At 40.1% G+C, this 27,679-nt stretch overlaps 1 protein-coding gene across 7 annotated transcripts in view; it reads right to left on the bottom strand.

Moving 5' to 3' along the window:
- Positions 1-24,245, bottom strand: part of NBEA (neurobeachin) — a 508,722-nt gene extending 484,477 nt beyond the window's left edge. For all 7 annotated transcript variants that reach the window (XM_030475974.1, XM_030475972.1, XM_030475969.1 and 4 more), the window contains exon 1: positions 23,603-24,245. In XM_030475974.1, coding sequence (XP_030331834.1) covers positions 23,603-23,866 — 264 coding nt within the window. In that variant the 5' untranslated portion in view covers positions 23,867-24,245. The remainder of the gene's footprint in view (positions 1-23,602) is intronic.
- Between the last annotated feature and the right edge of the window lie 3,434 nt (positions 24,246-27,679).

Below are 27,679 nucleotides of genomic sequence, written 5' to 3' on the forward strand. Positions count from 1 at the left end.
ACTATTTTTCAGAATCTGTGCAGAAGAGTTACTGCAAAACTGCTCTGCCAAAAAAACACTGTTATTTGAATTACATGCAGCTTGATAGAAATAAGAAAGAAGTTCCAGGTAGATTAGATATAAGGAAGAAGTTCTTTACAGTGAGGGTGGTGAAGCACTGGAATGGGCTGGCCAAGGAAGTTCTGAATGCTCCATGCCTGGCGGTGTTCAAGGCCAGGTTGGACAGAGCCTTGGGTAACATGGTTTAGTGCAAGGTGTCCCTGCCCATGGCAGGGGGGTTGGAACTAGATGATCTTAAGGTCCTTTCCAACCCTTACGATTCTATGATTCTATGTTGTCCACTAAGGAGAATTCTCCAACTTTGAACTGAATCTATATCCATAGCTTTGTTTAAAGTCTTGACGCAGAAGAATGCAACTCTGATACCTTCTAGACAAAGATGATTGCATTTTTAAAAACACATAGTAATTTGGTTCGTCTTGTTAAGCAGGTCATTTCCCTGGATCCAGGATATAGTGGAATGTCTCTGCGTGAGAGGCAGAGAACAAAACAGAAATAAATTAAGCTCACCTAAGAAATTCAGTCATAACCCTCATTGACAAAGTGATCTGACTTTTCAGTCTTACTGGAGAAAAAGCCAGCATAACAGTAACCTGCCATTAAAGCTAGGAGTTCTTCCAGTGGAGACAGAAGTTTTCTGAAAAGGTGAAACAATAAATGGATTGCAAAGGGCAGAACGCTATCAACAACTATCAAGTTCAGATCCCATGGATATACAAGCTACCTGACAAAATCAAACAACTTGCTATCGCTACACAGAAGGAGTGTGGAGAGACACAAGAAAGAGCAGATCTGTGAAGAGCTGATGTTGGATAGCTTCAACATATGAGACCTTAATGCAGCTTCCAGTCTGAGAAGCATCCTAATCTGAAAATGACCATCACCCAGGAGAAAGACTCATACTTCAATCTGGTTCACTTGGTGGATACATGCAGCCCTTACCTCTTTTTAAACAGATTTAAGGAAAAAAAAGGTGCCTAGCATACAAAAACCATTTCACAAGGGATATGAGGTTCAGCTAAGATATATCCCTTCCTCCTCTGACTTGCAAGAACACAACAGATTTGCAAATCCCAGATAACAGGCTTAACTGACTGAAACAACAATGGCACCTAAGCTTCCACACACAGTCACAAGCACTTAACCCCACTCCTCCCCTCTCCCTGCTTCGACCTCAGCACCTCAGTCACCAAGGAATTAGGAGAAACACAAAAAAGAACACAGACTGCAGCCCTTGGGTAGACTGGCTGCAAACTCTGAGCCCTCAAAGGAAAACTGATCCCAGAGAAATGGATCCTCAAGAAGGACATGAAGGAAAGAATATAGCTCTTATTTGTACCATCCAATCAAATGAAATGCCCATTTCTCATTTGTCGGAGTGCTCATAGTATCATAGAATGCTTTGGGCTGGAAGGGACCTTTAAAGATTATTAAGTTCAACCCACCCTGCCATAGGCAGGGACATCTTCTACTAGACCAGGTTGCTCAAAGCACTATTCAACCTGGTCTTGAACACTTTCAATGTCCCAATGATGGGACAGCCACAGCTCCTCTGGGCAACCTGTGCCAGTGTCTCGCCACCCTCATTGTAAAAAATTTCTTCCTCCTATCCAATCAAAATCTACTCTCTTTCAGTTTAAAACCATTGCCCCTTGTCCTGTCACTACAGGCCTTGGTAAAGAGTCTTCATTTTTTCTATAAGCTCTTATCAGCTTTCTTGTAAGTTCACCACTTCCATAAGGGAAACTTCTGATAAGCAAACTAATACTTATATGCTACTCACAAATACCAATCTATTGCGTGACACAAACTCAGATTTCTTTTTATGGAAGTGAAGCAACACAGTCATGTTGTCATTCACATGTACAATATAATCCTGGCCACAAGACAAACGCCTGGCACATGCTCCTTACCAATGTTACGCTATACTGTTGCACAACCTCTTTCTATGGTGTTGATAGGTCCATGTTGCTCTACGTACATGAATAAGCTTTCCAAATCAGTAGATAACTGACAACCAACTTCAAGGGAAAGGCTTATTAATTCAAATGGTCTGATGGTCCTGCCATTGTTTTGTGGAAAAAGGAAAATCAGCAGAACTGTGCCAGCAGCACTCTGAAGGTAGGTGATTTCAAGGACATAAGTCTGAAGTTTAGCTGGGACCAGAAACAACGCCTGCTACATGTGGCCACACATGTACAAGCTGCATTTTGATCACTGACACAAGCTGACCTCAGGACAGCAAGCGAAGACCAGCAACATCACAGGGACCACAGCTAAGAATGAGTCCCAAGAAATGAGGGTCCTGATCAACACAATGGCAAGTATGTCCACAGTATTACTACCACATTGATGGTATCCGAGGTTTCGGGAGCTTCATACTGATATACTTACTAAATCTCATGAGACCTGAGAGGGGTGCAAGACTGGCTTCACAGAAGTCTGTTTCAGAAGCTGAATTTCCTGTTAAAAGTACAATGAAGCCTGACCATTAACTTTTCTTTAGGTGCATATGAGAGTGTCTTTGGGAAGGGGGGAAGAATCCCACCCTGAAGGACTTAAAAAGAAAAAAAAAAAAGATAATCTTGCTGTAGGTGGCTTATAAAAGCACATTAAAAAAGGGAGTTTTAGAAATGACACTAATACTGTAATCTGTGAGAAAGGAATGACACTAAAACAGAGCTGGTAAAAAGAAATTGGGAAACCACAATTGCATACGCATAGAGTAGTGGTGGTATCCTAAGGACATCTTCAAGAGATGGTTGGTTATATCAGACACAGGCTTTCTGCCTGTGTTTTAGGAAAACTTACAGTGTATTTTGAAAAAATAAAATCTGAAAATGATTCTTAGACTGACTACTTTTTTTTTCCTTCAAATTGTAGAGAGAGAGATTAAGGCAAGGAAAAAATAGTTTCCGGCTTCTCAATTCTAAAACCCAGCCTATCTTTCTCTTTAAAAGGACTTCCTAATGTCTCACTAGAAGGGACAGAAGTTTTAGACCATATCTTTCATAGTGACAGCATAATTTAAATTTGGAATGGCATCACTCACATTTATCCATCAGTAGATCCTCTCTCATCAAAACCTGATCCAAACAGCTGAGCTTCTAAATGGCATCCCCTTCTCTGTTGGGAGTCTGACACACAGTCACAGATTTTCACTTTTAAGGACAGCATTATGTACACCCCATTTCAACACACATCTTAATAACAATTATTGCAATTTCATCAGCAGTCAATTACTGAATATACTATTGCATTCCAGTTGAAAAACCTCTGACGCAAGAACTTCACAGCACTCAGGAGTCAATGACTGCCATACTATACAGCTATTATTAAAATAAATAAGCTATCCAAATAAAAGAAATTACCACAGTGAAAACAAGAAGGCACTTCTTTTCTGCCTTCACCAACCACAAATGAAGGACACGCAAATCAGTGTGCTGCTGTGGCAATGAAAGCCAACAGAATACTGGGCTATGTCAACAAGGGCATCACCAGAAGAGATAAAGATGTCATTATCTCTCTCCACTCAGTGCTTGTCAGGCCACACTGAGAATACTGTGCTCAGTTTTAGCCCCTGCTATGCGAAAGAAGATGTGGACAGTCTGGAGAAAGCCCACAAAAGGGCCACAAAGGTGATCAAAGGACTGGGAAGCCTGCTGTGTGAGAAAGGCTGAAAGAACTGGGTTTGTTCAGCCTTGAGAAAAGGCAGCTCAGGGGAGATTTTGTCACCATGTCCCAGTATTTAAAAAGGTGGCTACAAAGAAGATGCAGACTCCCTTTTTACAATGAGTCACATGGAAAAAGACAAGAGGTAACGGGTGCAAGTTACTCCTGGGAATATTCTGATTGGACACAAGAGGAAAATTTTCTACTGTGAGAACAATAAGCCATTGGAATAATCTCCTATGGGAAGTGGTGGATTCCCCAATGTTGGACACTTTTAAGATTCAACCGGGCAGAGTGCTGGGACATCTTGCCCAGACCAGGCTTTTGCCAAGAAGGGTTGGACCAGATGATCCTTGAGGTCCCTTCCAACCTGGTATTCTGATTCTAAGCAGAAATCCCATGGGCTATGGCTGGCAACACTAGATTCAGGCGTAAAAATATGCCAAGAATATCACATCAAATCAGTATTTCCACTTAAATCAATCACTTCTTTAATCAAACGTTTGGGTAATACAGGAACACACTGTTATAGCAAGAATATCTAACTCAGCCAGAAAAGAATATACCAAGTAATTTTGGAACACTGCTACATAAATACTGAAATTGAGAAAATAAGTTGAAGGGTTTTTTTCCCCCCTCCATCTTTTCCTTTCCATAAACCATTTATTCAAGTTAAAGGAGAAGCCTTTATAGCTCCCTTTTAGCACTTCTAAAAACATATTTTAACTTGTTGATGAATGTAAGTTCCACAAGATGTATAGTACTGTACTTGAGTATTTAAAACCGATTTGAAATTCAGTCAGTAACCTGAGTGTGCAAAATACATGTTAGTACAAGAATTTACCTGTCAGTAGTGGTTCTTTGGCTAAGAAAATACTTTAAAGGGCTTAAAGGATGTCTTCTACATTGATGACCAAGAAATCTGGAAGAGATTTTTCAGAACTGTATAAATCTCACTTTACAAAGTTACTCTGGTTCATGAATCTGCCCTCCTTAATAAAACTTAATTGCTGAAGAGCTCAAATAATGTTCAAAAAATGCTTCCCTGGACTATCTCCACCACATAATTATTACCTCCACCAATTACTTAGCAAAAGATGATGGCCTACCTAACATATTTCACAAAGGGGAAGGAAGAAGTTAAAAGATAAAACCAAACAAAACAAATATAAAAAAAGCAACTAAGACTTCTGGAAAAAAATATTTTTCCTTTAAAAATAAATAGGGTGTATTTGCATCTATGTTGCTGTATTAGGACGCATACTTATTTGATTTGTATAAATCTGCAAGTAAAATATTTTTTCCCTTTTTATATTAGATACTATTCATGTACAGTTAAAAATGTTCACTGAAAACACCCCTTCGAGCAAAAATTAAACTTCATGACCACAAAGATTTTTTCATTGGGAATTCTTTGTATAGTTTCTCACATGCTTTTAAAACTCCTTATTTTTCCTTCAACAGTGTACAGGCGCCCAGTAAAGTACATTTCTGATGTTCAGAAGTCATTAAAAAAAAACCACCAAAAACTACAAAGAATGGTAGAAATAAAATCCACCATGACAGGGAACAAATGAATTAACTTTCTACTTCTATTGATGCTGCCTAAAATCCAGCATTCTCTTGCAAGTGAAAATGATATTAGTAATATAATTCTAGCCCTTCATAGATCTGTCTATCCCAAATCAGTCTGCAAAGAAAACTTTCACAGACCATACACAGAGATGAGACTTCCTGATCCCCCTGTGCAAATAACCAGCTTTAATTTTTAGTTCTAAGAAAGTTATTCAAAACTGGTATTCTAAGAAGTTTAAAAAAAAAATGACTTGACTTTCAGTCAAGTGAGGTTGTTTCATTATGTCTTTGGGGTTTGTTTGTTTGACATTATTTCTTCCATAAGAATATGTCTTTTAAAGAAGTGAAAAAACACAAACAAAAACAAAAAAACCAAAAAAACCCAAAACAAAACAAAACCAACAAACCTACAACAAACAAACAAAACCAAACAAACAAACAAAGTCACTCCACAATTCTGACACTGATTTTTCATTGTTCCTTCTGAAGAGTAGTTTAGCTAAGTTAATGTAAGCAAATCAAGGATTTTTATGGAAAGAAGTATTTTGCTAAAATACTCCAGCCAGAAGACACACTTCAAATGTCAGACACCATGAACATTATTTGAAAAGTATGTTTGTATTTTAAGGAATGCAGAGCATACATGCATATTTTTCATTTGAAATTCATTAAAAACAAACAAACAAAAAACCTCAACAATTAGCCCCAAATCCTGGAAGAATAGGCACAGCTTTGATGTTCTGTGAAAATTTAAGAACAGAAAAATGTAATCTGTTTACTCAGGAAAAAAGACTATGGTAGCCCTACTTTCATTCCCTAAGTAACAATCCTCACTTTGAGTAATGATTTAAAATAAGCATTTTGAAAAAGAATTACTATAATTTTAGCTACAGATAAGCTATAACAGTGAAGCTATGGAAGCTGAAGGGAGAACATGTATAAATCTAACTGAATGGGCCTACAAAAGAGAAAAAAAGAAAGCAGACAGAAAGCTTGCAGCAGATACTTGGTTTCTGTTTCCTTCACTAACAGTATCTACCCAGTACTCCACAAATACAGTCATCGAAATGCATCTTCACTACTTGTTCTCTATGACAATTCAATTTTTACTTAATTTTAAAGTAAAGCTAAACCCCACAGTTTGATATCACTTACGACAAGGATTACAGTGAACTTTACTATTGCAGATCAAAAGGAGACTTTAAAAATGCAATTGTATTTAAATAGTGAAGATGACAGAGTATTAAGAAGAGTGAACCTTTAAGTACATTGATTCAAATTTCCATTCTGAAGAAAGTAAAGTCCAACCAACTGAACAATGACAAAGAAATCACTGGGTAATAAATGCCTAAAACAACAAATCAAATAAACAGATATGTCCCCTTCTGTGTCCAGTTTTATCAGCTTACTTAGAGCAGACATGTTTTTTAAATTACTTTTTTTTTTAATGCATGTGGGAAAAAAAAACCCACAGTATTTGGAAGGCATCAGATTTTTATATCTGCATGTGTTCCATTATGTCTTCCCTCCAAAGCCTGAACTTGAATACATGCTTTCTCAGTAATGTCTACTAGTATTAAGAGGTCTTCCATTCTAAATTATTCTGCGAGTCATGACTTAACATTCTGCAACTGATCCAAGGCTTTTTTTTCTTTTTACTGATATCAACCAACCTTCAGGGTTCACCTGTAAAGCTTCGGAGTCCTGTGATTCAAAGCTGGATAACAACATCTACATTAACATTTTTTTTCATACTGCAGAAGTACCCCCAAATGCTTATATTTACATTGATAATTTACTGATGCTCACTAGGCATTCCATTTTCTTTCATTTTTGCCATAAATTTTTAAACAAGAAAAGATGATACAAGTGAACAATGTGTGTGCAGTTCAATGGAAGTTTGCAATTAAATGTGCCAGACATCTATGAAAGTCTCAACTGTCCCTGTGCAAGGAAAAGAAGGAATAGTTCTGCAATTTAAAAAGCACACAAAATTAAACAATGTTAATCTCACACAAAGAAAATGTTATATAAACATCCATCATAAACTACCAAATACAGATTAAAAACAACCAAATGTTTCCAGGTAGACCACACACACACATACTGATTTCTGGCAGTCAACTAAACCAGAAAATACTATATGATAGTGATAAGAAGGAAGGAGTTCAAACATGGCCTTGATCCTTTCTCTTAGCACCAAAAAAAAAAAAAAAAAAAAAAAAAAAAAAAAAGAGAAAGAAAGAAAAGAAAAACCTTCCAGCCTTCCAGTTCAAAAAAGAAAACTCACAGTAACAGTGCCATGGCACTATGATGCTTAACTAAAAACTAGCTGAGTGAATTGTGAACATAACCAGAACCGACATAAATGAACAGGGACTTCCTAAGTTTGTTTGTTACATTTAAATTGTAGCTTACCATTCAGTGACCATAACAAATAAATTACAGTTTTCTCCTGTACAAGAGTTTCAAATAGCAGTAGCTGTCTGATAGACTTGAAAAAGAAAAATTTTATTTCCTCTTTAATACACACTTCATTATAATATTCCAAGTCTGGGCAAAACACCTCAATCACTATGTACTCTCCACAAGAACAGTTACAGTTTCAGTTTAGCCAGGGACATAAAAAGCACAATGTAGCTATGAGATACATACAAATCTTACAAGACCTTTGGTATGAAAGCTAGGCATACAATTCCAGTGGATGTGTCACACAAGGGGCACTAGTTAGTGGGAAATAATCCCTACACGTATAAGTAAAAGCTACAGAGCATGAAACGTAAGCACCTTCATCCACATTGCATTGAAGTATAATGTGGGATTAGTGACACAAGAAGTTCAATACAAGCTGTTTACTGGTAACACTGTCCACCAAGAAGTCTCTAAATAGCTTCAGGAGAAACGTTAGCGATCTGCATGAGAGAAGCTGATTCATCTGCATGAGAGAAGCTGATTCCTCTCTGTCAAACAGGACTTTCCAGAGGTGGCAGTGGAGTTGCTAAAGAGCTGCAAGCCACAGTCAGTTCTTCTAACTAGTCAGAAACGGTAATGCACCCAGGGCAGCCAGTATGCATAACTAAACCTATGTTCATCACTCAAAATTACTAATCACATTTTTTCATTATGCATCACCACTGCAAATGTCAGTGCAACGAAGAAAGTCCACAAATTTCAAAAGCTGAAAAAACAGCTGTTTCTTAAAATACTGAGAAATTAATAGTAGCGTACATTGATCAATTTCTATATTAGACTAATTCTGTTTACAACTATAAAAATAGTTAATCACAGGTTCTGTACTTCCTTAAGAATTGCATTTCAAAATGTTTGCATCACTTAAGCAAAACCTATCTCAAACTGGTGGGTTGACCCTGGCTGGATGCCAGGTGCTCACCAAGCTGCTCAACCACTCTCACTCCTCAGCAGGACAGGGGAGAGAAAACAGGATGAAAAGCTCATGGGTTGAGGTAAGGACAGGGAGAGATCACTCAGCAGGCAAAACAGTCTAGACTTGGGGAAATTGATTTAATTTATTACCGATCAAATCAGAGTAGGATAATGAGAAATAAATCCAAATCTTAAAAACACCTCCTCCAAACCCCTCCTTTCTTTCCAGGCTTAACTTCACTCCTGAATTCTCAACCTCCTACTCCCAATGGCGCAGGGGGATGGGGAATGGGATAGTGGTCAGTTCATGACATGTTGTCTCTGCTGCTCTTTCCTCCTCAGCAGAGGACTCCTCACACTCTTGCTCGCCCCAGCATGGGTCCCTTCCATGAGGTGCAGTCCTTCAGGAACAGATTGCTCCACTGTGGGTCCCCCCTGGGGTCACAAGTCCTGCCAGCAAACCTGCTCCAGTGTGGACTCCTCCCTCCATGGGGCCACAGGTCCCGCCAGGAGCCTGCTCCAATGCAGGCTTCCCACGGGGTCACAGACTCCTTTGGGCATCCCCTTGCTCCAGTGTGGGGTCCTCCATGGGCTGCAGGTGGGTATCTACTCCACAAAGAACCACCATGGGCTGAAAGGGCACAGCCTGCCTCACCATGCGCTGCACCATGGGCTGCAGGGGAACCTCTTCTCTGGCGCCTGGAGCACCTCCTGCCCCCTCCTTCTGCAGACCTTGGTGTCTGCAGAGCTGCTGCTCTCACATATTCTCACACCTCCCTCCATGTGCAATTGCTCCTGTGCAGTAACTTTTCCCCTTTCTTAAATACATTATCCCCAAGGTGCTACCACTGTTGCTGACAGGCTCGGCCTTGCCCCAGTGGCAGGTCTGTCTTGGAGCCAGCTGGAACTGGCTTTGTTGGACATGGGGGAAGCTTCCAGCATTTTCTCCTGTAGCCACACCTCCTACCAAAACCTTGCCATGCAAACCCAATACGCTTTCTGAGACCAGGACTATATCTCTGCAATTCCCCAAATCCCAATACCTTCAAAACCTGACCATTATCCCAGACACTGTCCCCACAAAGGAGCATAATACAGTTTCTTCTATGACATTTTACTCCCCAAAGATCAGTCTGATTACATAAATTATTCTTCCTCTACAGCTTATTTTGATGCTTATAGCAGTAAAAGACTTGAGGCAAGTCACAATACAAACCTGTTGACATAGAATGGTTACTCTTCATTTACAAATACTTGAGAAGAAATAAAAGTTGAAAAAATAATTAAAAATATTACTAGGGAAACTGATCACAGATTAAAAAGCAGGAAGCTACTTACCATATAGCAGTTCCAAAATGCATTAACAATTACTGCTAAATGCTACTTTTCTCAATAACTCTCTTGGCTGCATTAATTTTTAATAATGCCTCAGTAGCCTTCCATTATAGTGTTTTAAAGATCTCATTTTGCGACACTAAGTATAGACTATTTAGTTGGATTTCAATTTTCTAAATAAATAGAAATGCCAAAGAGGTTTTTTAAGTCAGGATTTGTTTTTAGACCACAAACAACACCTTCCTATCTCCCAGGAAATCTTCAGGATTTCTTAACAGAATTTTAAATCAAAATTGACGTTGGCTGCACTCTCAGCTGCAGCCTGTACCATGTCCTGCTTGTACTATGAAGTATGTGGTCCACTCAACAGTTCACACTCTACAAAATGCATACATATGTTAATTTTTAAACTCAAGATTTTTCAGAAGACTAACGCAGCAAAAACATACATAGCCAGTTCAAATGCACTGCGAAGGCAAAAAGCCCAACCCTCATCCTCAAAAATGCCCCACACCCTGAGACACCCTAGTACCTGTAAGGGGCTGGGGAAAACACCACTTTAAGAGACAGTAGAATAAAAAGACATAACATGATCACATGCATAGCTCGGAAAACTGAATCCCCATGTTAGCAGGCTGGCACCAGTTTAGTTCAGGCTGCTTAACCGCCTTCCTTTCTGAGGAAGCCCCAAAATCTACTGTAACTCCACAAAGAGCATATGAGAGGGGAATTTTAAAATAATAATTTAAACAAGGTGCTCCTAAGATTTCTCTGTCCTCCAGAACGGATTCAGATCATATCAACGCTTCAAGTTTCTTACTGCTTTTTCTGCACATCTGGATAGTATCATGTTTTGGTACAAGACATATTTAGGACTGAACTCAGCCAGAACAAAAAAATACATTATATGTGCTGATCTCTTTTCAGGGTGAAGTAAATGTTGGGTAAAACAGCGTTTGACTGACTTAAAATTGAAAAGCAACTACGAAAATCAAAGCCACTGCAGAAGACCTCATTTACAAGTATTTGCAGCTATTTTAACTTCAGAGAATAGGCTAGAACCACAAACCAAAGCTGTGACAAACCACCCAAGAACTTAAATCTGGAGTATTAAAAAAGAAAAAAAAAAAGGGGGGGGGGGCGGCAGTTTCTATTTACACTCTGAAATCTCTTAACTGCTTTAATTTTAAAGGAGGATTTCTTACTTAAAAAATTAAACACTTAAAGCATTTTGAAACCCACATGGGGGCTTAGACTCTGGTATTAACAGATGGTGGTAATTCCCTCAGACACCTCAAAAATTAATAAAACATCATATAAGCAGTCATTTCAAGGTCTCTGTAAATCCAGGCAGACACTGCATCACTGAGAGAAGAGAACCTGTTGTACTCTGGATTTTCCACTCATATTGCTAGAGTTTTTTCTAAATGTAAAGCTTTCAGCAGTATCATTTTCTAATAGTTAATCTTCACCTCATCAAATAACATGTGGGGGTTTTTTTGTTTTGGTTTTTTTGGTTTTTGTTTTTTTTTTTTTTTGTTTGTTTGTTTGGTTTTTTGTTTGTTTTAGTGCTGATATTTTTCAGAACAGACTCAGCTGCAGAAGTATCAGCTTATATGGCTTAGCATCTTTCAGCTGAAACTTCTGCTTTCCCCCTTCCTCATCCTCATTTTGACTGTTGCCTATAGTTACACCAAATGCTCTTGAGCTGCTGGGTTTCTGAAAGAGGGGAAACTTGCTAAGTAAATTACACCTTCAAGTGAGAAAAAGGATTACAGACTTGAAAACTATTGGTTTATGTGAACCAGGACATGAAACAAAGCAAATAGATTTGAATTTGTTCTTTAATAGAATTTAATCACTTTTTTTTTTTTGGGGGGGGGGGGGAGGGAGAAATCAGGTCTTTTTACTTTTTCCCTTGTTATGAAACTGTAATAGTAATAAGGGAAATTATCATGACTGTGAGAACCAGGAATGACCTCCTTCTGGATTTTAGGAAATACCTGTAACTGTCAACGTCTTCATTGAAGAACAATCCATTTTAAAGACCGCATTAACTCCTATTAAGTGAAGACTACCTTTAAAATGTCAAATACTGCACTATATTAACTGTCAAAGACTAACTCCCTCTCAGTGACTAAGCCTACACGTTGTTCCAGTCACATTTGTTATTGTACATTATAAGTTACTTTGAATTAAAGATTTTCTTTGCACGAAACATGAACTCTTAGTTTTGTTACAGAATCATCTTTCCTCAGTATATTACAGTTTAAGTTACAAAGTTATAAGCACATAAAGTTCTATCAAACATTTAAACTGTAAATATTAGACTACACATAAAGTCATGAATCTATTCTTTCCAACAAGCTCAATACAGAAGTTCAACAGCTTTGGCTTCATACTGAATATTATGTGGTTTGGGGTTTTTTTCCTTCTGATATAAAGCATCTGTAACTTCGAAGACTACACTAACAGCTCTTCTAGCTCAATTTCAATTCATGCTAATTTGCTGAAGAACGTAGTATTTATAGTATACATTAAGAGCCACAAAGTTTCATTAATTCAGCTTCATATTTTTTCAGCTGAATATCAAATGTAGCTACATTTTATATCTCTGAAGTCCAAGAAACCTACAACCATAACTGTGATCTGCGGAACTGATACACACTCTTCATGTTTGTGCATTTCATCCAAGGCTATCTATTAACAAGCAGGCACAACAGATGAAAAGCAAACACTCACTGCTGTGGCTCACAGAGGTCTGTTTTCTTTCTTGGCTGCATGTGATGCAAATTGTCCTTTGCTGGGTTAGACATAGTAATATTGACTGGATTGTTTGTGGTAGATATTGCAGCTCCTACTGTGAGATGAAGAAAAGGGCTGCTATAATTAAAAGGCTTTCCAGACTCCACCTCCCACTTTTTTGAAAGGGAGCACTATTATCTGCACAAGTAGAATAAAGATCTAAATGTGTGAATGATTAAGGGATTGGAACATCTGACACATAAAGAAAGGCTGAAGAGAGCTGAGATTGTTTAGCCCTAAGAAGAGAAGGTTTGAAGAGATCTCATAAATGTGTATGTATATTTGCAGGGGTAGGGTGGGCAGGAAGCAGGGACAAGGGAGCCAGACTCTTCTCAGTGGCACCCAGTGACAGTATGAGTAGCAACAGGCCCAGGAAACTCCACTTATACCTAAATATTTAATATGAGAGTCTCCATCCTTTGAAATATCCAAACCCCAGCCAGACAAGACCCTGAGCAACTTGCTCTAGTTGACCCTACTTTGAGCATGGCTTTTTTTCCTGGAGACCTCCAGAGGCCCCTTTCATCCTCAACTGTTCTACAGTTCTTTCATAAACTAGCAGAATCACAGGAATTTCAGACTGCTCTGACAACGAATTTTCAGGAGGATGTTGTAGTGTTAGTGCAAAAGAAAAGAATGGAGAGGCATGATCATTAACATGGTTTTGATGAGGGGGGAAAAAAAGTTGAAAATCAAAGCGTGTTGCCAAGCCCAGGACAGTATGCTGAAGTTTCTTTCCAGATGGACTCAATTGACTTCAGTCTTGACTAGTAGATGCAACTCTAACAGGCTTTTCTTTATAGTTTATTTCTGAATCCACATAATGCACTCTAAGATAACAAAAGATGCAACGGAGGACACAACATTTTCATGGAATGAGAAAAATCTTTCGAATCACCTAAAAGCTGCATAAAACAAAATATACAAAACCCAGAAGAGTTCTTCAGGTCAACTGGAGGTACACATGAAAACACAGAAGGAAAAGCAAAGATTTTTGGAACCCCAGAAATGTGGGGCAGAAGCCCCACAAATCTTCAGGGAAAAAAGAATCAGAAGAATGAAGTAGCTCCCACCTCCTGAGCATCTTGTTTGGAAGACCTTATTCAGTCCAATGCAGTCTTACATAAATGTTCCCGTTTCTCCTATTCAATGTAAGAATATTAACAGCCAAGTCAGTCACAGATCTGACTCAAAAATACCACACACCTTGCCATTTACCAAAACAGATAATGTATTTCACTATAGTAACAGAAGGAAAAGAGGGAGTGCTGATACTAATTTTGACAGCTTTACATCAGCAAACTTCTTGCTCATGGAGGAACGTCTTGAAGCAAACAATCCTACTGGACATGTAAACACTGAGTTCACAGACATGGCTTTTGTTGGAGCTCTCAATCTCAAAAGAAAACAGCAAAAGTCACCAGCCATGAGAGAATAACTTATCAATTCATAAGGTTCTTTACCTCCTTCCATAACTTAGCATAGCCACAATGCAGCTTTCAGAGGCCCCTTCATAAATTTCATTTAAGATAAAAATTACAATTTGAAGAGGGATGAAGCTGCTTTCTTTCAACAAAATTGGCTATTTCTTCCCATTTGAGGCAACAGCTCTTGTCCTGTTCTCTCAACATTCCAATTCCTGCAATTAAACAGCTACAGCTAATGTCTTTCTGCAAAGATGCCAAATTCTCAAGTCCATTCTCCAGACCACTGGGAAGCTCATTCTCCCTGCACAACATCCTCAGATATACTATTTCACACTTACTCATATTATGGAGATGCTACACAACTGCAGCTGACAAAACTCTGCAGCTGTTCTCATGTGCATGTACTATTGAAAGAGGCAAACTTTCCCGTTCTGCTAGCTATAAAACAAATCCAATTTAAGCAAGAATGCTTCCCTGACTTCAAAGTAATCTTTTTTTTTTTTTTTTTTTTTTTTTTAATTGAAGGTTCCCCACACTAAAAGCAACTCAGGAAAATTTGTAGCTCAATTAAATCAATAAATATTTTTGGGATGCAGTGCTGTTGTAGAGCAAGAGCAAACTGATCAGTCAGGCACAAGCAATCCAAGACAGGGCTTGGCTTCAGTTCGTTCATTACTAGCTTGAATGTGCATTTTATAGTTACTAGTCCATATTTAATGAAAGCATATCTTACTGTTTTCTCTAATTCTGTAGTAGGAAAGAGTCTTTGTTTCAACAAGTTTGTACAAGCTCCTTTGTGAATCAAAGGACACATTATTTCCAAGTTCATACTTGTATTTATGAACAGTCAAAATATTTTCTTTTTACAAAACAAAAGAGCAAAACCTGAAAAAAAAACCACCCTGTTCTTGTCGGTTTTAAAGCAGGCAATCAAAAGTCAATAAACATTAGAAAATTTTATGTAATTGGGTATTTGACACAGAATATGAAGACTTAAAAGCAAAAAAAAAAAAAAAAAATTAAGATCATGTAATCCTGATTACAATGCCATATTGCTGGTACTGGAGTTGGTTTAGAAGGCTCTACTCAGAGAATGATTATTTCCAGCCTTCTATGTATACTAAGTACTACAAAAGCCATCAGGTACCAAAAAACGTGATATGAATAACAATTTCACTTGTGTCTTGCCCTAACTTACTTTCAGCTAACCCCAAACCCCAATACCTATTCTGAATAAAGGCTTCCAACTGTAAACAAAAGGGCAGTGAAAGAAACATCATTCTCCAAATATAGAAGACAAGCATTTGTAAGCTGTTGAATAGCATAAGCAGTACTCACATTTGTGCCAACTTTCAGTGAATTGTTATGTTGGAACAATTTCACTGATGCAACCCAATTTTAAATTAAAGAAGGGCAGTCACATTATAGTGTTGCATTAATATAAATGAATCAACGTTACTGGTATAAATTTCAGTAACACCAGAACTACTTTGACTTATTTACTGAAAATCATTAGTTTCCATGTACTTCAAGAGTAGAACAAACTCCAAACCACAAAAATTACCAAAATGCAAATTTTAGCTGAGAGTCAGTAGTTGATCAGAAGTTGAAGTGCTGCTCTACTGTAAGTCACAGATAATCTTTCTCTTAGAGATGAATGTCATTAACAACCTTCCTAAATTGGAAGTTATGAAACTATAGTTCAAATAGATGCAATCCATCATAATTCTATAGTTGAAACAGGTATTTCTATCATTAAGGAAGCATATGTGACCCTCTACAAATAACCCTTCTTTTTTTTTATTGTTCATTACCGTTATGCTGAGTATCACATATTGAATACTGTATCATTCATAGCACATCCAAGCCAAACTATTGCAAGACAGATGTAGGAGGTAGATCATCAAATTGAAAACGGGTGTTTCAAAAGATCTGCTGCCTCTGATTACAAAATCAAGTTCTAAATTTGGTTCAGACTGAAAGAAAGCTTGAGGGTTCTGACTATGTAAGAATTAATAAAACTCCACAATGGGCTATTGCCAAAAAATATGAGTGGTAATTACGGATCAAATTCCACCATGAAATAAACAGAACTCCATCAATATAAACACACACGACTACACTGACCTTTTGGCCGCTAGGCACATACAAGATATCAACTAATGAGGCAGCTACAATGATACTCTTCTGTATAAAGTACTACAAAATGCTATAGTAATGGGAGAGCAACACAAGTTGATTTGAAACAACAGATTTATCAAGACAGGCTAAGATGCAAAACCAAAAAAGTATAGTTCCAAGTAATAAACAGGTAAGATAAGGAAACTGATTTAAAATAGCTTGGAGAGCTTATTAAACTAGTGCAACTGTGTTAATACTGTGCACAGTATTTATCAGGAGATAGAAGTCTCAGTTTTGGTACTAACCCAATCACAGATTTCATTCTACTTCGACTCAATTCAGTATAGCATGAATGGAGAACAAATGCTTCAGTAGGAACTGAGAGGTGATTATGCAGGTTTCTGCATGTTGGTTTTTGTGTTTTGGGGGATGGGGGGGGACTTGTGTATCTGGTTTGGGTTTTTTAAGGATGTAATATAGACAGCGATTCATATATTTGAAAAGTGTAAGTGGAGATACTGAAAAGCATTAACATGAAAGACAAAAGATGCACCACATCCTCCCAGACTTAAACCTTGTGAATTTAATGAGCCACCTCCTTGACTTCTACCTCTTTGAGTATCCATTTGTAAGCTAAGAAGAGGGTGCGGGGGGAGGGAGGAATAGAGTGAGGGAAAATATGGAGGTGAGAGAAAGATTAGTATATAACTGAGTACACAGCTAAATGCTTACTCTTATAAAACATGGTTTAAATAGGGAATCAGGTCACAATTTTGTAAAAATAACATCCTGATAGTAAAAGGTGCTAACTCTTTGCTTGATGCAAAGGGATAAAACAGGTGGGAGCAGGGGGAAAGGCCAAAGATCAGAGCTGTTTTATTAATACCAGTCTCAGAACTTTATTACTTCAGCATGACAAAAATAACAAAGCCTCTAGTTATCCACTTCCCTTATAATCCATAAACTGAATCCTCTAAAGACAAGATGTAAAACTAGGAAAATTACTGGTCAGAGTTAAGCAGTAAGGAATACTCAGCAAAATGCTCACCATGACAGATTTCTAAATGTTATCACCTATAGAAATGTATCAATCCATCGCACCAGAACCACAGCAGATTCCAAGCCACCTGCTGAGATACCACTAGTGCTTCATGACTGACAAAAGGATTGAAAAATTTCCCACCCATAAATACCTACTGTCAAAGGTTAGATAAAAAAGTCAAAAGCAATCAGTTATACTAAAAGAAATTAAGTGAACATTCACTCACTCAAAGATTTTCCATAATGAAACCTAAGTTGTCCATGAAAGTATCAGATAACGACAACAGCTACAGTACTCTTTAGTAGCTGCCAATGGATTGCTATTACAAACTCTCACATTGGATACTGCTCTTTCTATACGGCTCTGGTAGCTTCTACCATCCAGACACAACAACATCCAGACATAGCTCATTATGGAGATGATACAAGCAGGATAAAAAGGGACCAGTAGGACAGACAGTAACTTGGACAGAGACTGCCACCTCCAGTTAAGTATTCCCAGACAGAAAAAGAAAGAGAAAAAAAAAAAAAAAAAAAACCTACTTCAAAATTCCCCCATCTATCAGCAGAGAAATATACCATGAAAATGGGAAGGCTTACTCCAAGAAAATGGAATGATTCTCAAGCCTGCAAAGCTAGTTCCACAAGAAAAACAGAAGTCATATGATGGAGGCTACAGCTCATGTGGCCCATGCTTTCTCAGAGTACAACAGCATGCAACGAACAAAAGCAATTCTTCTTCCCCGCACAAGAGCAGAACTGCGCCCCAGGATATTGCAGCAACCAAACCTGTAAATGGATTCAAAGAACTCAAATATCAAAAGCCAACTTTGCCTTAAGACGACCCTCAACCAATCTTTGAAGAAAAGTACCACCAAAGGAAATAATCTTTCTTACATATGCCTGTCTTTACACTTTTTCTTATGCCCACTACTACAGAAGGGCAAGAAGGATCCCTCACATAATCCAGCCCATTTGCTCTAAAGCTGTAGATGCCACTCCTAGAAGTACACAATGTGACGGAGCACTAAAAAATGGCTTACCTCTTGTGATGGGTGACTAACACTGAAGTAGGATGGAACAGCCAAGAAAATGAGAAGAGCTAGGCAGAAGCGTGGGCTGTAGCTGTAGTCAACAAGAACAGCAAGAGACTTTTTGAACTACGCCTGATGTTTGACCTACTTCTTACAAGCACTCTCTAGCCTGACAAAACATATATAAAAGCCTTCCAGACTGCACAAGGAAAACCCTGGTCAGCTACACCTGTATCAGACTGAAATCTGTTCAAATCTGCATCACATCATCTGTTCAAGATGCACAGGCAAAACAAGCAGCATGTGTTAGCACCAGTCACAATTTTTAAGTATCAGTCGCTGCCTGTTCACCTTTCTTATGTTGCGCTGCTGTAGAATCAGCACTAAAAAATTCAAAAATCAAAAATTCTAGGAAATTCAAACTGGAACAGAGAGAGCTCTCTAAAAGCTAAGAAACAATGCAATTCACGTAGTCATGTTTGATGAAAGCTGTCCAGACAAGAGACAGTTCAGAAATATACACTGAAGGAAAAATTCCCAAACCATTAAATACTGAAAAAGCAGAGAATTAAGGAGGCAAGTCACTAAACCTAATGAAATGAAAGGCCATTTGAGATATATTATACAAAAACTAATTAAAGCCATGTGTGGAAATTTTGCACTAGGAAATAAGTGAAACAAAAATACACTTAAAGTAGAAGAATACACGTGGACAGACTGACCCGCTTTCACCTTAATATCATATTGGCTGGAACACATGGTGCAGGACTCTATTTTAAACATTGGTCTAACACGTAAGTACAAAACGAGGAACTATGGGAATAACAACCAGCACATCTACCATAACAATAACAACATCCTTGACAGTACCCTAAGAAAATTAACAGAGCTATTCAAAGGAAAAAGGCCTCCTCATCAATAGCAGAACAGAACTTGTGTCAAAACATCCCCAAAGCAAAATCACTAAGAGCAATTAAAGGATTATGTTGCTTGTGAGGAAAGCCTTTTCCAGTTTGGTGCTTTGCAGTACACAAGGGTCAGTGAACACGCATCTCGGGGACAGCATGCTGAACCTGGGAATTCATATTAAACACATGGACCAAAATCAAAACAAGCACCATCACAGAAGAATGCATGATGCACAATGAGGAGTCCCCTCTTACTTCCAGAAACATAAGAAGAATACAATATGCTAAAAATAATTTTAGAAAAGCCTTCGGCTCATAGACTCTTAACATCTTCTGGCCTTCAAAGTATTAACACTAGCAGATTTTTTTTTTAAGGACAAGTGTAAGTAGTTCATAGATAGGGACTGATATATAAAGAGCTGAAACCTCTCTCCATTATGTCTACCACTGTAATACTAAATGAAAAATAACACAAGCAATACTAGAAACTCTACCAAGTGATACTCCATTAAACAAATTCACCAGTCTAACAGAACTTGGAACACATGAAATCTTTGAAAAGAAGATGAAATCTTTGAAATCTTGATGAAAAGAAGCGTCACTGAGGAAAAGCATCAAGAGAAACAACTTATCTCATAAACAGCATAGGCATGCCCAAGAACAAAACACTGTCCGAGCTGAAAGTCAACTGTTAAAATTTGGCAAAGCAGAAAATCCAACAACGTATTAGACACGGAAGAAGATTTTCAGCACTGCATAAAACACACTTCATCACCTCACAGATACAGTAAATCACTGTGCCCACCAATATCAGTAGGTACTATATGAAGTCAGTCTGAATTGCAGTAATAGAGACTACAGTGTGGGGTCACCAAAAAAAAGCATTCAAAGGTAAAAACTGTCCAAGAGAAACCCTAAGAGGAAAACTTAACAGGAAATACGAGTGACCATCTCCACAAAAAGGGCAAGCCAAACCAAAGTTTTGTCTCAAACATTTGCTACTTTCACATCAAAGCAGGAAGAAAGAACAGACTTGTTTAAGCTTTACACAGAAGACAGCAGAAATCTCAGATAAGAAAATTAAAAAAAAAAAAGTATCTCAATCTTTAGCTTCTGATTCTCTCCAATAATAAAAGAAGTCTCAGCTATGCAGAATTCCTATACTAAAAAGCTATTACCAAATGACTTACATATACTCAATGTATAGGTTATATTTTTCTCAAGGACTTAACCGACCGTATCCTGGGCTGCATCAAAAGAAGCATGACCAGCAGGTCGAAGGAGGTGATCCTGCCCCTCTACTCTGCTCTTGTGAGACCTCACTTGGAGTACTGCGTACAGTTCTGGTGTCCTCAACATAAAAAGGACATGGAGCTGTTGGAGCGAGTCCAGAGGAGGGCCACGAGGATGATAAGAGGGCTGGAGCACCTCCCGTATGAAGACAGGCTGAGAAAGTTGGGGCCGTTCAGCCTGGAGAAGAGAAGGCTGCGTGGAGACCTCATAGCAGCCTTCCAGTATCTGAAGGGGGTCTATAAGGATGCTGGGGAGGGACTCTTCCTTAGGGTCTGTAGTGGTAGGACAAGGGGTAATGGCTTCAAACTTAAACAGGGGAAGTTTAGATTAGATATAAGGAAGAAGTTCTTTACAGTGAGGGTGGTGAAGCACTGGAATGGGTTGCCCAGGGTGGTTGTGGATGCTCCATCCCTGGCGGTGTTCAAGGCCAGGTTGGACAGAGCCTTGGACCACGTGGTTTAGGGCAAGGTGTCCCTGCCCATGGCAGGGGGATTGGAACTAGATGATCTTAAGGTCCTTTCCAACCCTTACAATTCTATGATTCTACCAACTGACATATCGAGATCAGCTCTTTAAGCACTGTGCACTCATTATCACCCTTGCATCAAAAGTCATTCAGAAACAGTAAAGACTGAAGGGATAAAAAAAAAAAAACAAACAACAAAACAAACAAAAAACCCCAGGTGAGGTTCTCTCCACCCCCACTGACACCCCAAAGAATGCTTCTAAAATACAAAACTGCATTTTATTTAAAGTTGCCATTAAAATTCTTAGTATAGAATCAGATAATGTTTTGTAGTTTAGGGATATGCCATCAGCTTTACTTTGCATCAGCCATATTCACTATGCTTGTTTCCCATGCAAGTAAATTTAGTTTCAAATATACAAGCACAAGTTTGAGACATTCAGAGACCTGAGAAGAAAAAGATTCGCAGACACAATATAACCTCCCTCTGCTGTGGGAATACTGACTATTGTGTATTAGAGTCCATCTGTTAAGTAATGACTGATCCAGAATGCATCGCTACTGCAGCAGACTCCCAAGCAGTTTCACATTCATACACGTCTCTTGACACTGAGAGCACTGTTAAACACTCTTGCACTTATTTTTAAATATAAGCACAGTTTTCAGCAATAGAAACTAATTAGGAAGTAGATCTGATACACAAGCACTGTACCAAGCACTGCATGTCCTCCACATAAATACCAAAACACATTATAACCTTACCCCCAAAGACAAACCAATGTTAGTTCAGTTGCTGATGCATTAGCAGCCAGAATTAAAATAAGCTTAAATATCAGTAAGAAGAATGAAAGAAAACTGGAAAAGGATTAAACATCTTTGTATCTGTCATGATCTATACAAAGCCAGTTAATAAAGTAACTGCACGTCATTCCCCTATTTTAAGTGCTACTTTTAAACGAATGGGTAATAATCCAATAAAGTTATGACGACTTCTACCACACTTGTACAAAAATAATAATAATATTTACAAATCATGTTTCAGGTAAGTGTCAAACAGCTTCCAGAGAGGAGCAGGAAATATACCAGATTAGTGTTTTGACATATTCACAAAACTATAGGGGCTTTAACCCTGAGTGTTCAGATAAATCATAAATATTAAAATGATCTGACCAAATCATGTCTTTCCCTGCATGCTGCAGCTTTTCTATTCAGCCTGTGCTAGGTCAAATGCAAATAACTGTCAAACAGAAGAACACATCCTTTTAAAGTGTTTGAAACAAAATATATTCTTTACATGACTTCGTATAGAAGCATTAAATTCATTTGAAACAAAGGCAGTTTCAATTAATTGCCATTCAGTTTTGAGCAGTCATTTTTCTATCCTATTTTGTATGCAAAAACTGAGGATACTTCATTGACTGAACTGCTTCAAAAGCTTTGCTGCAGCAAATCTTGCATTCAGGAGCAGCACCAAATTGCACATAATTGAAAGTGATTCATTTTTAGATCCACTCCTTTGGCTTCTGTAGGTTCCTCAGGCTTTGGTGTAGGTAGCGCAAAAACATTAAGTCATACAGTCCTGCAGTAACTCTTTCACTCCATGAAGTGAGCAGATGACTAAGGAGCTACATTTTAGCATCTTCTCCTCGATCGAAGCTATTTACCAGCATACAACAGTACTTTGCAATGCACAGACCTTAAAAAAAAAATTAACACCACCTACTTTGTAGACAAAAATGTGTTCTGGAAAGCATGCGAGATTATTAAGACATGAGCAACCCAATTCAATACTGCAATACAACTAACTCTTTATTACAGATATTAAAGCATATTAAATCCTCGCAAAAATCTCCCTCCTCCCCCTTCCTCTACATAAAGTACTCGACTAGGTCTGAGCTAACAGTGTTCAACCCTTCACGTTTCAGCCACTAAGAAAAGATACCAACTCAAGCAGCCTTTTTTTTTTTTTTTTAAATGTTTTTCAATTAGAAACAGATACCACATTCACACAGCTCTTCTTCCAGTGAGGAAGCCACCAAGTTATAGTGCAGCATCCAGCACCTGTAATCCTGAATTCCTGAATCACCTTATTTTTTTCTACATTGGGAATTGCACACACTCCACTTCTGCAGGAGGCGGCCGGGAGAAGGCACTGGGATGGGGAACAGTGGCCTGCCTGTACTAGGTAGGGTCCTGCAAGGAGTTAGCGGCGAGGGGGCTTCTGTCACATGCACGACGAGGAGAAGCGCAGGTCGCAGTATTAACGAGAGGAGAGAGGCACAAGAGGAGTTTGGGAAGGGAAGACGGTTGGAAAAGGGCCGTACATGGAGGAGGGATGCAGGGGCTGGGAAAATGAAGGTCCCTTTCGGGCTGCCCAGGGGCGGGGGGAAGCAGCCCCGGCAGGAGGTGGGCTGCGCGGGCCGGTGCCCGAGGCCCTCTGCCCGCCGGGGCGTCACCGGGGCGGGGTGCCCGGCCGCTTACCAGGTTCAGCACCGTCTCCACGATGTCCCGGTTGCTGACCTCCCCGACCTGGATGAGTCCGATGAGAACGGCGAATTTCATCCGGATATTGCGGATCGGCACCGATGGGTTAATCATCCCCGCGGGGAGCACTACGGACCCGGAGCCCGACGCCCTCAGCTCCCCCATCACCGCGACGCTGCTGCCGCCGCCTCCGCCGGCCCCGACGGAGATGAGTCCCGCGGGCTGCGGGTCCGGCCCCGACACCGGCTTCTCGCTCGCCATTTACTCCCCGCCGTTACCGGCACCTGCCGCCGCCGCCGCCGTTTCCCCGCCCGGCCGGGCCGAGCTGCGCATCCACCGCAATCGTACCCGGCGGGGCCGCAGGCAGCCGGCCCGAGGCTCAGGCACCGTCCCAGGAGCTGCTCCCCCGCACCGCTATAATGAGGGATTATTATGGGCGCCGATGCCCCGTTATCCGAAGGCTGCCCGGCCGGGGCCGCCTCCCCGCCGCGGGGCACGACGAGCGGGCGCGGCCGAGCGCGGCGCGGCGTAGCCCGGCTGAGACGAGCGGCGCGCGGAGCCGGCGGCGGCGCAAGCGATTGCCGCTGTTGTTGTGAAGCCGAAACCACCGCCGCTCACGCCGCCATGTTGCCGCCCCCTGCCTGCGGTAGCCGCTAGGGCGCCTGCGCCGAGCCCGTCGAGGGGAGTGGCCGGGCCGGGCCCCCCCAGCCGGCCGGGAGACAGGTGAGCAGGTGCGCGGGGGCTGCGCTGCCACCGTCGCGGCGTGAGGGGCAGCGCCGAGGCGATGAGCCGCCGCTTCCCACCGGGCTGCCGCGGGCCGGCTCCCACCCGCCGCGGGGAGGTTACGCAACGCCGCCTGAAGGGGCAGGGGGGTGGTGCCCGCTATCCCGCTTCGACGCGGGGCCGCTCGCTGGCCGAGGGCCCAGCCTCGCCCCGCCGCCCTAGGGCGCCCCCTGCGGGAGGGGCGGGCTGCTGCGCCGGCCTTCTGGCTACCCGTCACGGGGAGGTGCCGCTTCCTCGCCTCCCGGAGGACCCTACTGGTGAGGGACACCGCTGGGTCCCTCACCAGCCTCTGCTGGGCTCCTCAGGCGGCTCCAGTGCTTTCCAGGTTCAGTGCTCTCTGCTATGCCTCTCCTCTACTGGTCCCACGCTGTTGTGTGAGGAGAAGTGTCTGGGTAGGGACCTTTTGGGGTGGGTTGTTCTAGAAACTCCAGTCCTAGCAAGCGGTCAGGTTTGAGTGAAGGTGTCAGGGGTTGTGCAAGGGCTTCTGAGCTGTGGTCCCCTTGGGGAGAGATAAGGGAAGCCTGGGGATCTGCCATCTGAGAGCTCGTGTGCTGCTCGTTCGAGGAAAGGGATGTCTTTCCAGAGTTGTTAATACCGGCACTCCTCATTGTTGGTGGTGATGGTACATGCAGAGGTGTCCAGTCAACAGCAGTTTTACCAAGCCCCTTGGTTTCAGTGATGCCTCATGGCAATAGTATTTTTCCTAGTCTCTCCAGTATTATAGCAGAGAAACAAGTTTTGTAGGAGGCTCAAATTATTCAAATAGTTGTTTGAAGAAAGTTGTATCTATTTGCTCTACATGTGCTGGAGATAATCCCTGTTCAAAAACATGTTCTTCTTGGGTTTGTAGTGATTGTCATCACAAAGTTGAATTTTACAACAAATCTGGTGACCTTGTTCTGAGAATACGATTAATCTTGTCTCTTTTGTAGCCCCAGATTTGGGAATTTGCTGAACTGCTGGTCCTCCTTGTATCCAGCTAGATAATAAACTGCATAAATATAATCAGCAGGACTCAAATCACTCCGTCCTCCAGGATTACAGCAGCTGCTCTAAGCTTCACCAAGAGAAGAAAGAGAAGACCTCAGTACTGTACTATGAGATGCATTAGCCCTACGAACTTGTAAATACGTTTATATTTACATGTTTGCAAGGTCCATAGGTGCTTGACAATATGCATAGCCCAGATGCATAGACATAACTAAAACAGTGGTTATCTGGGATTCACAGAAATTGCGTTATTTCAGAAAGCTGCAAAAGATGGAGAGAAAACCCGAAAGGGTTGGTTATGGGAGATAAGTTTTCTTGGAAAGAAATTCCTTTACAGTTTTCCACCATCCACAAGCGACCTTGTATGACTCGGAGTAAAAGAATACTTTAATTTTGTATACTCGCGGAGCAGCCAAAAGTCTCATTCCCACCAGCCCCATAGCAGAACTAGTAAAACTGAATACACATGCGCTTAACCGCTTTAGGACAGAGTCAGCCCATCTTAGTTTAAGCCCCCGAAGGCGGGTGTTCCAGGGAGGTAATCAGGCAGACCTTCGACTGTAGAGGATGAGAAGCTCTCATATATCAGAGAGTGAGGTCTAGGCACAATAACTTCCAGATAGTGGATAATGATAAGCTGATAGAGTAGTGTCTTTTGAATTGCGCTTGCTGTTTCTGTCCTTGGCTGAAGGAAGTCCTGTTCTAGAAGCTTTCAAAGGGATTCTCCAGAAAAACCAAGGGAAAAATCCTTAGCTTGGGAACATCAGTGAAAGATTCCATTACTTGGTTTATTTTGCCCCATTTACCACAAAAACAAACAAACAAACAAAAAGCCAATCCAAAAGGTAAAATTTTGACTATGTAGGAATGTTAAATTACCATTCCAGTTTACAAACCAACCAATTATGCAAACGTTAAGTTAGGCTGCCAAAAACTGTTCATCTTGATTTCAGAAAGGAATAGGTTTTGTTCTTAATGACTGTTACCTGTCAACCAGGTAACCTCTTAGAGTTTGCAGGTCTTCAAGTTTGTGTAAACACAAGTTATTTAATTATACATGTAAATATTTTTGAAATCAAGAATGCATGACCTTTTTTGCAAAACTGAAACCTAAGCCTAGAACTCTGTAACAGTGATCAAAATTGTAACACCCTTAAGAGCTAACACCCAACAGCTCTCTTTATTATTCCCATGTCTACATCTATATGGTGAGGCATGTTGCTACAAATAGTATGGTTGGCTGAAAGCTTCATAGGTTGACCAGTTTTCTTCTTCAGATTCATCACATGGCTGCTGCCTGTTAAACAGGTAGGGAGCTAAGTTGTAATTGCTTTCCTATGGGTAGGTATATTAATTTGTATAGCGACTTACTTACCAACTTCTACAAGTCCCAAAATAACTCTGTAACTTTGGGATCCAGTGTTAAATTTACTTAAAATTTGTCAATGATTTCTTCATCTTTATGATGGAACAGGTGGACCAATAGCATAACCACATAAACTTCCTTTCTCTAGAAAAGTGGGATAACAACATATGGTTTGATATGTTTTCTTATCCATTCTATACTTCATACTACTGTTCATAGAAGACTCCATGATTTACACATATACCCACATGCTGAGGTAATTGGGTACATGTGTATGGCTGATCCATATACAACTATCAATGCATTCCTCCACACTGAATTTCTGATAATGTTGCAATCAAGAGTTCGTTCAGAAGTTGTATTTGTGAAATCCTTCATTATATAACTTCCAGTTTAGGACTTAAACTGTTTGACAGTCATTTCCTCTACTGAAATTACATAATATACTATATATTGTACAGGAAAAAATGCTTATTAAAAGAAGGTGAATTCCCAACATTATGTTTAATAAAAGAGATTTTCTTTAGGTCTTAAACTCCTATTTGGTTTTACAAATAAATTTTTACAAAATCACATTCTTTTTATTTTTATGAGCTGGAACACTGTTAAGAAGCAGCTGTCTTCTCTAATCAACAGTGTTTGTTTTTAATAAGCAAACTTTCATTGAGGTGAGCCATTCATCAACTCATGTGAACATTGTTGTAGACTGGCATTCTGAAAGAACACTGTTCCAGTGCCTCACCACCCTCACAGTGAAGAACTTCTTCCTAATATCTAATCTAAATCTGCCTTCTTTCAGTTTAATGTTTGTCTTATCTCCTTGATATTGACATATTCAGTACACAGACTGAATTTGTCAGTGACAATGTCATTCAATAAGTCTCTAGTTGCATCCCGGTCCAGCAAAGTGTTCTGCATGTGTTAGCAAATCATGA

The sequence above is a fragment of the Strigops habroptila genome, chromosome 2, assembly GCF_004027225.2.
Source record: "Strigops habroptila isolate Jane chromosome 2, bStrHab1.2.pri, whole genome shotgun sequence".
Classification (NCBI taxonomy): domain Eukaryota; kingdom Metazoa; phylum Chordata; class Aves; order Psittaciformes; family Psittacidae; genus Strigops; species Strigops habroptila.